This window comes from Corvus brachyrhynchos, unplaced genomic scaffold (assembly GCF_000691975.1).
Source record: "Corvus brachyrhynchos isolate BGI_N302 unplaced genomic scaffold, ASM69197v1 scaffold58, whole genome shotgun sequence".
Classification (NCBI taxonomy): domain Eukaryota; kingdom Metazoa; phylum Chordata; class Aves; order Passeriformes; family Corvidae; genus Corvus; species Corvus brachyrhynchos.
In genome coordinates this window covers 249,617-259,568 of record NW_008239539.1, presented here as the reverse complement: position 1 = coordinate 259,568, position 9,952 = coordinate 249,617, and the positions used below count along the sequence as shown (strand labels likewise).

The 9,952-nt window shown below is 41.4% G+C and overlaps 1 protein-coding gene across 1 annotated transcript in view; it reads right to left on the bottom strand.

Moving 5' to 3' along the window:
* The window catches only part of MPG (N-methylpurine DNA glycosylase), a 12,807-nt gene extending 3,657 nt beyond the window's left edge, over positions 1–9,150 (bottom strand). Inside the window, exons 1-4 of the mRNA XM_008639054.2 lie at positions 9,129–9,150; positions 5,961–6,101; positions 5,141–5,366; positions 1,908–2,112 (exon numbers count right to left, since the gene is read on the bottom strand). Of these exons, the coding sequence (XP_008637276.1) occupies positions 1,908–2,112; positions 5,141–5,362 (427 nt within the window). The 5' untranslated portion in view covers positions 5,363–5,366; positions 5,961–6,101; positions 9,129–9,150. The remainder of the gene's footprint in view (positions 1–1,907; positions 2,113–5,140; positions 5,367–5,960; positions 6,102–9,128) is intronic.
* Between the last annotated feature and the right edge of the window lie 802 nt (positions 9,151–9,952).

The following is a 9,952-nucleotide window of genomic DNA, read 5'->3' as shown; positions in this document are numbered from 1 at the left end:
CCTGAGTGATACCGGAGCCTGAACTCCAGCATAAACCAATAAACAGAGAAGGTTTATTCCAGCTGGAGTTAGAGGCTATGAGGTTGTGTATCTAAACAAGTGATCCCTAAAGAGTCAGAGCTGCCACTGCTTCAGAGGATACACTTGTCTCTTGGAGCTGTTTCCCCTTCAGTGTGGTCTGTGCTATGAAGAAGGACCAAGCTATGCCACAAGAAACAGGGTTTTTTTTGCCAGGGTTTCCTTGTGTTTTTTCACAGCCAGAGTCAAAGTTTCCAAAATCTATCCCATATCCAGAGAATTAAATGCTTTTGCCTTTTGCCCAGGTGCCACCACGAAGATGACTCCCTCAATCCTTCCCTCAGACTAAACAACAGGACAATTAAACAACTCCTTCTCCCTCTAACTGGAGAAAAACATCTCAGGTGTGATTCCTCCCCAGATTCTTTCTTGTAACACTTCTGCATGTGGGCAAATCCACAGAAGGAGCAGCTCCTGTTTATGTAGCTGCATCAGTGCACAGCCACAGTATTGACTGCAGTGCTCTGACAAAGCTGGCAGTGACGGCTCTGCCCAGTGTCACTGCATGTGTGACAGGATGATGGAGAGGGAGTTTGTAACAAAAAATCCAATGAATTCCATCACCACAGGGAGCTCTTTAACTGGTTTGCTACAAAACTAAACACAGGTATATAAGGAAAAATTTCCCAAAGTGTGTATTTCAAAGAAGTCTTTCTAGAATTCAAAGGCTAAACATATTTTTTTTTAATAAAAAGTGTTATTCCTAATATTTCAAACACCAAGAATCCCATCCTGACAAACGAACCATGTGCTTTCATTATCTGAACAGATCTAGCAGAGCCAATGTAATGAAGTTCACATGTGTTGATAGTCCAGACTCCAGACCCCAGCTGGAAAGTCAGGCTCTTTCCCCACACTATAACCTGGCACTGTTTCTCTGCTTGGCTTCTGTCCAAAGGCCAAAACCTGAGGATTAATGGTCACAGTTACATTTGCTTTTCACTTAGGAATACACAAGCTTTTTAACCTTTATCTTCGAAATGGTGAAAAAGAAAGTAAATTGGGTTTGAGATTTTTTTCTAACAGAGTAGTTACCTAGGAAACACTTGCTGCCATTTCAAGGTGTCTAATTAAACAACAGCTTCATTGCAAGATAAATTCTGTCATTCTTACAGGAAAGGAAAAAAAGGAAGTTTTCAGTAACGCTTGCTTGTTAAGAGTCTTGAAATGTGGAAGGACAGTTTCAGTAAATTCCAGAATAATTTAATTAGAGCTTGATTATTTTTTCTTGAGAATAATAAAAGAAGATTGAAGATTCTGTAACAGTCTGGGTATTTTGATTTGGGTGGGGTTTTTTGGCTTTTAGATACAACAAAACAGCTAAAATGCTCCTACTGACTCCTTGCTTAAGCTTAGGACATCTCAGACTTTTTTTTCCCCAATGTTTCATTCAGCCTCTGAAGATAAAGGTAGGAGACAGAGGAGTTTCCTGCCATGGCAACAGACACCAAGATTTAGGCTGTCATTAATGACTCCGAATTCTTCTCTACATCACCACTTTTGAGGAACAACGTTCACTGAATCACATGACTGAGGCAGCAGCCCGGTCATCAAAACTGAAAGCTCTATCCCATCCAGATTTTCCCTCATTTCTCAATCTTCGTGTGCCTGAACAGCTCCCAGCTGGGACAAACTGGGCAGCTGGAGATGGGCCCTGCCTGCTGTGCTACTTGCACAGTGGCAAAGCCCAGGTCCCAAGGAACGATCATGACAGCAAGTCACTGACATCAGAGAGCCCACAGAGAGCTCACAAGTGACTGCAGTGCTGCTGTAGCTTGAAATGTCAGCCCCATCCTGCTGGCATTCCATCTCTTTCAGCCTCAGCTTACCTTGGCTGGAAACATTCATGCAGTAATAAATCCCGTAGATCTGATACACGTACAGAGTTCCTGGTTTCATGAACATTGCTGCATTTCGTTGTGTTTGCTTCCCACCTTTCGAGTGGGAAGCTTCATCTTCCCCACCCAGATAAGCTTCTGTTTCAACAATCCTGCCCCAGAGCTCTCTGCCATCAGGAAGTTTGCGAACCAAAATCTGAAAGAGAGGTCAGAGTGCATCAGTTACCAGCCCTCAGTACAAAATAACCACACCAAGAGCTGTGGAAACAGAGAAGGTGAAAAGAAAGGACCTGATGGTACTAAATCCTCTCCAGTTAGCAGTCTGTAAGCTAAAACCAACTTTTTCAGCTTCCACTGCCCAGGCCACAGCCCACTACAAGGAGTTCCCTACCTATCACTCACCCACAAAATGCCCGGTACATTTGAGTGTCTAGATGAGGCTGTATTAAAAAGAACCACAGAGTTGCTTTTGTGGTTATTTTTTGTATTCTGCCCTCCAATCCATCAGGTTTAAGGCAAAAAAACACCACTGATATTAACCCTGAAGCATCATGAATGTATAATCTTTAGATCAGAAGAAATATGACAGTGGCACAATTAAATAACTGCTATGATTAGACAGTTTCTCTCCCTAGAGATGTTTCAAACAAGTCCCAGTCCCAAATCACAGAGATAATCAGCTCTAGAGAGAGCATCAATGCTATTTCAGTATTTTCTGCACCACAGAGAAGGGCAGTGCAGGAGAGCTGGGAATTGGCTTCAGGCAGACAATAACAGATCTTTGTTATTACAGTGTGTTCTTTGCTGCTGGTACCTCCTTGAATAAAACAAAGCAGATGCAGGGGAAACAAAACATGACAGTCAAAAGATTCTCTTTAAAAATAAAACAACAACTAAACTTTGTACAAAGGAATTTGTGGTTTGACCTGATTTCCAAACTTTGTGTTTTACTTAATGTGTGTGAAATACTGCAGCACAGTCCTGTTTGGGTACCAGCAATCAGTTTAATTCTAACACTTTAATTATCCAGCCCTTCCATCCAGCTGTTCAAAAATGACCTTCAGATAAGAAAGCTTAATTCCTAACAGATGTTTGTGCTGGATTCCTAATGCAGATATTGATCTAATCCAGTATGGATGCTCCAGGAGTTGGTTTCCAAACTTGCAGCTCTGGCATACCATGGTTTTCCTGCAGCACTTGTCAAATTGTTGAAAATAATCAGTTTATTATTTTTATGAAAAAAAAGCACTGGTGTTCAGCAAGTGCCTGTGAACACCCCAAAACCAGACCCATGTGGCCACATTTCTCCCTCAGCATGATGAAATGCAATGGTTAGGTAATGGGTTTAAAAGCATCCAGGCACTTCCCTGTCTTCAGACACACCAAATATTCTGTTGAATAAAAAAGTTTAAAATTGGTGATAATTCCCAACACCTCACAGTAAGCCATTTCATAAAAGTTACTTTTCTCATTGAGGATGTATCTTGATGTTATGGCGGTTCCCTCTGAGAGGCCATTTACTGCATGTATCTTTTTTGTTTCCAAGAACTCAGGTATCATGAAGATAAGCAAGATTAATATACCAGATGCCTCCAAAATTTGGTAGAGTGAAGATAATGAAGGAAACACCAAATTACCTTTCTGAGAGAATAGGCTGGGACATGGGGGACTGGGGGTTACTTTAAAGAAAATGTAAAATTAAGATAGAAATCACCTGGTTTGTAATACTAGGCCTAAACAGGAAAAATACAGAATTAGGACTCAAATATCATCTGCCCAGAGTAACTGAATGCATAAGGGTGATGGAGCCATTAAAACAACAGCAATGTATCAGTAATGTGAGACTTCAGGTATCCTCAGCTAAACCAGGACACATAAAATGTTTTCTTAGACACCATCAAATGCTGTGCAGAGTGAGGAAGCAGGAATCTCATAAGAAAAGACTCAGTTCTCAGATCTGGAGCAAAACACAAAGTCTTTTCCAAAGACTTGTTCCTGAAAATCAACTTTGTATCATGACCATGAAAGACAGAGTTCAGTGTCTTTTCACAAGCATTAAAGTCCAAAAATAATCTATCAGAGTCCTGCCTACCAGCAAAAAGAGGAAACTACGTAAAGTGAGGAAGCTTGTTGGGAAGAACTTTAGAGGCAGCCAAAGGTTAAGGCTTGAAAGGCAAGCCTCTAACAGGATGTCTGTAAAGATAGCAACACATATGGAGTATCACAGAGAGGTGAAAGCATAGCAGAAAGAAACCCAGCAGGACTAAAAAGCAGAGCAAAGGGGTCAATTACAAGCAAGATATCCTTAGAAAACAAAAATAGGCTGGATGCAGCAAAATGGGCCAAAACCAATAGTTTGTGGAACAAATTCCTGAAGTTATCTAAAGCCATGAGAACATAGAGAGTCTGCTCACCCTGCAGACAATAAAGGTATAAAAAAGACTCAGAGAAGATAAGACCATAGCAGTGAAACTGAACACACATTTTGCAGTTGCGTTTAGAAGGTCCCAGACTGGAACTTTTTATAGGGAAAACACTGAGGGAACTCTCTCCCCTGGAACAGCCAGAGAGTTTTCTGAAGGACTCACTAAGCAGAAGAGTGAATCTCCACCACACTGATTTCCAAAGCCTTTCAACAAGGTCCAAAGACTTCTCAAAGTTTATGCAATGGGCTAAGGGAGAAGTCCTTGCATGAGCAAGTAATGACTTGGAAACTCAGAAACAAAAGACAGAAATAGCAATATTTGGAGGGAAGAGAACTTAACTGTGGGACTGTGCAATCCTTAGCAAAACAAGACAGTAAAATGGAGGCAGAGAAGATGTTGCTGACTGCAGAGCATTACTTTCCACTGGGCTAAGCAAGAAACAAAAACAAGCAAAGCAGTTGCTGAAAGGAAAATAATGGGCCTGAAACAGCCTTCAAACTACAAGCAGTAAAGCCCATTTTAGTAAGTAGAAAAAAGGGAGGAAAACTCCACCAAAAAAAACCCCAATTAAAAATGTGACAGACTAAACCTGAAAAATTACTCCTCTGACCTCATCTAGAATAGATTTGGCTACTAGTCTTTACATTCCACTGCACTTAGCAAGAGAAGGAATGAGAGCTGTATTCCTAAAATAGCCAAGCCCGGGAGTCAAATGGCCAAGAAAGAATTTCATCCTTTTACACTAAGTTATTAGCTAGCACATGCTCCACTACAAGAATCTCAGTGCTCATGTCTTACCTGTCCCAGAAAGGACTTGGCCAGACTAACACAGGGCTGGTCAAAAAAATCTGCTTGTAGCTGAGGAGAGTTTTTTTTCTCTATCACAAAATACTTGCTGCTTTTTGGAGAAGGATCTGCTCCAGGTGTAGTGCTCAGTTTCTCCAAGGCATCGATCTGAGGGAAGCTGGTGTTGCTTTGAAGAGCACTTAATTGAGCCAACAGCTTTCTTTTTCTTGGCATAGTTCTAGAAAATAGATATAAGCATAATTAGGATTATAAAGCTTATTTAAAAGCAACTCATTTCCACAAACTTCTGCTTTTACACATCTCTCCACAACAATGAATCTGAAAGCTACGACTACATGGACAACCTATGCACACTGCAGCAGCAGGTGACAGATTTAGCTGTGTTTGCACCAGGCTGGGCAAATATTGGGCTCTACTGGTGAGCAAACAGAAAACAGCAGTTTGAGTATTCATCTTTTAAGGACTGCAGATAAAAGCAACTCTGCTCCACTGAGCATTGAAAATAAGTTTGCTGTTAGGTTAGAAAATTCAGAAATTGAAAGCAAAGATGAACCAGTACTATGTACTTTTTACCTAAAACTAACATAATCTTTGAAGTAGACAGAAAAAACAGAAAACAACCACTTCAATAATTGTGGTGCCTCAGAAAGCCCACAGAAGTTGTGAATCAATCATTTTCAAAGGTAATGTAACAGGATCAGAATCTAAATCTCCACAGGAAGTTTAGAGATGTCCTATTCACCGTCACAAACTTGTTTATTGCGCTGTAGAAATGTTTGTGTTAGAATCTCCCCAAAATGATTCAACCTACCAGATTCAACCTACTGTTCCAGCCAGTAGTATGGACCTGAGGCAATTACATCAGGTGCAATTGTTCTTCTGGTTTGTCACCACTTTACTATGTGAGTTCCAAAAAGTTGGTGCTTCCTTTTCAGGGCTGCAGTCCTTACACCTGTTGAACAGGTACAAACATTTATTCACTGTATAAAGTACTTTGAAAGAGGCCAAGAGATTCTGGAGATATGATGGAAATGTGATACCAAGTGCACCATTAAATCAAACTCCAGAATAATTTGCAGTGTTCTTTTGGTCCCATCTCCCAGACGGGCAGTGCTGGAGATGCTCTTCAGCCTTTGTTATTCAGTGGGGAATGCACTTCTCCTATACTGAATACACAGAAAGCTGAAACCAAACTTTTTAAACGCCCCCACTGGCACTAAATTTGGAAAGTGTCAGCCTCAAAAAAAGGACTTTTACAAGAGAATGCAAAAACACCAGTTCTAAAATTGAACCACATGTAGACGTAAGGCTCCAGCATCATACAGATTTAGAAATGGAGAAGGAATCCTATACAAAGCTGAACCTGCAAGGAAGTATATACATAAGTAATTAGCTGTTGCCACTCATTTTTCACCAGATCATCAGCATTTAAAAATTACTACAAAAAATTTCAACATCAAAACTAATCTTTATCTTGGTCTGATGATTCTCACAATGAAAGTTCCACCTGCAACACTTTCTTTTCATTACAGTGAAACAAATTCAGCATTGCTACAAATTGAATCACCAGTGCCAATTCCCCAACAGTGTTATGTTTCACTTCAGAAGAATCCAGACACAAACATATAAAAATAGGCAGGGGAAAAAATAAAATCACATTGGCATGACTGACAGAGAGGTAGGATGGTTTTATTTTTTTCTAACCACCTAATTCTTTATTGCAATAATTCAGTGATGTCAGAGACTTGCCATAGAACCACCAGCTCCATGCCAGGTACTCTGCTCTGAGCTGTGGCTTTCAGTTGGTGGGAATTCTTAAAAATTTTGTCAGAACTCACCAGAACTCACCAGCCTACCTCAGACAAACTGTCTGGTGGCCTTGGCAAATGAGTCCTGTCTATGAGAAAGTGCTGCAGGAAGGAAGGGCCAGAGGAGGAGCACTTCACCATTCCAGACTGACCCTCTGAAACACTCAGTCAAGGCAGTACTTCCCACTGAAGACAATACCTCCAGACTCCTCTGACAGTATTAACTGGAACTTCCAGCTCATCAGCCACACATAAAGACACGCTGCAAACATGGCTGATGCGAGTGGAGCATTAACTCATTTGGTAATTTCTGCTCTTATGGAATGCGACATCAGAAACAGGATCTGAGCTGCCTGGCACCTACTGCACTTCTAATTAAATAATTCCTAAAAGCTGCAAGTGCTCTTATTGACATGTTATAGCAGCAGCCTCAGGACACTTGTAACTTCATTGCTGTGGGCTGATCCTTGACACATCTCAGCATCTTCAATAGAAATGGCAGCAGAAAACTGCCTTCTAGCCAGGACAAATGGGTCACATACAGAAACATGAGTGCAGAACGAGGGGCTGCAACATCAGCTTAGAAACCCAGCAAAAACCCCCAACATACCCTTTGTCTCCCTGCTTGTTCATAGCAAGATCTGAAACAAAAAGCTCTATGCCTCAAAGCCTATCTGCACTTTCTGGAAAGGATGTTGCTTGTAAATACAAATCTCTTCTTGCCTATGAAAAACCACACTGTAGAAGGCAACACACACCACGGATCCAAGCCCTGTGTATTTGGGAAAAAAGAGACACAACCTCTTCTGTAAGTCTGCAGACAAATTCTGCAACTCTTCATTTCTATCTAGATTTTCTTGCTTGTGTAATAAACAAATTCTACTCCTGTGCCTCAAATAATGAGCCGTGGGTTTAATCACTTTTTACTAATCCTGTTGTAACCAAATTAACTACAAGTTGTTAAGCGCATCTGGGAAACATATTAAAAAAAAAAGTTGTGGAAGTTCAGAAAAAGAAGACCAAGAGCTAAATCATCAGAACAAGTGCCTGGAGTGTTCAGGGCTGCTGGGCTAATCTCAGGCAAGTGGTTCAGGAACCTGCAAGCCAAAATTGGAAAGACACTGCAAATCTGTGTAAAACCCAGCTCAGCAGCAGATATACCCTATAGTCAAGGCACAACAGAGTCTACAGAGGCTTCTTTTATCCTTCTAACAAGACTACATTTGCAGGCACTTCCTTAGGTATTTAATATAATTTTTCATGAAAAGAAGGGAAAAAAAAAAAAAAATCCCACCAGCAATTTGCATGTACTTTTGGCTCCTAGATCCAGTTACCTGCAAAACCGTCCTCAGGCACATCTATTTTTCTAACAGAACAATGAAGAAGAGTACATAAAAGCACTGCCACTTCTGGAGAGACAATTCCTCACACCAATTCCCAGTTGTACAGATTTCAAGTGGGAGTACATGCTAGGTCAATGCTGGGTCACACCAAAGGATACCTCCCCCAGTATCCTGCTCTCCAGCCCAGGTCAAGAGCAGGAGCCTGGGGAAGAACAGAATAAGCACACAGTGCTCCTCCACACATCCTCCATGTCTCTAGACTGGAACCTTCTGACCAAGGCACAGTCTTCCCTGAACCTCTCTAAGACAAGCCAAAGGAAGACTTTACCAAGGAAGAAAACTTCACAGAATTACTTACTAGTGCTCCAAAAACTCACTCATTTTGTGTGGGAAATTTGCACTGCTCCGCACCCATATGAATCAGTTTACAGCTGCACTTCATCACCTTCAGCCCTCTTCTTTAACACCTCAAATAAGGCAAAGCCAGCTGGAAACACTGATTTTCCATGTCATCTACAAACCATCCCTGCAGCACCCCAACGGTGACCTCCAGCCAGCAGGAGAACTGCCCATTTACTCACATCCTCTTTCCTATCTTTGCAACAACTGTGTATTTATGACAGGGAAACTCCCTTATTATGTCAAGGGCTGCTCAGGTGAGGGATCCTGTTTAAAACCTTCCTGAAATCTGAGTACAGACTGTGAGCCAGACCTCTCAACATGCTTATTTAAACCTGCAGAAAATTAACAGCATTTTTTTAAGGCATGGCTTTTAAGCCACATTGATTTTCCCTCCTAGATATTTATGCAGCTGTCCAATAAGCCTACCTTGCTACATTTTCTATTAATTCACTCGCTGGCGGTCAAACTTCCAGGTCTGCAGTCCTCGGATTTCCCCTAGAACCCTCTTTAAAAATTAGTGACACATTTGCTGCTGAAACCATCATTAGCAACACTGTCCTTGGGGGCTGCATCTGGTTTGGTAGTTTATTCCTGCCTGTTTCTGCCAGTTTGGCAACTTATTACTACTTGTTATTCCTGTCTTTTTGTTCCATAACTTCTTAAACAGACATTTTAAGGCAGATCCTTCAGTGAGTTCTCAGCATGAATGATGTCTCTCTGCCTTTCCTGTCTAGTCTAACCTATTAGTAACCAGAAGTAAGTTAATAATGTATAGTCTTCTGGACAACAGTGTGAGAAGCAGGAAAAGAAAACCTTGAAAAGAGTGCAGGCATGAGCTAATGTAACCATAAATTAGTCAATTTCTCCACAGACAGATTCTGACAGTACGTGGAATCCTAATACCTCAAAAATATGCCAGAAGGGATGCTCTTGTTCACCTTACTGAGTGCTGGGGATCTCACTTCCCTTGAAATTCAAGTCCTCGCTCCTACTCCCTACCGGGCATCTTGAGCATTTTAGGGATGAAACTTAACTCATCCTTCCGTAAAGAACAAAGAAGGTAACAACGAGCAATGACAAAAAACCAAACCAACAACAACAACAACAACAAAAAACAACCAAAAAAGAAAAAAAAAAAGCCTTCACAGCAGAATTAGGCTCCGTTTTGGTTTAGGACTCATGATACGGAGCGAAACCCAGGGCTGCAGCGGGGGGCGTGCCCGGGAGTGCTGGGCAAGGCCGGCCGGGCC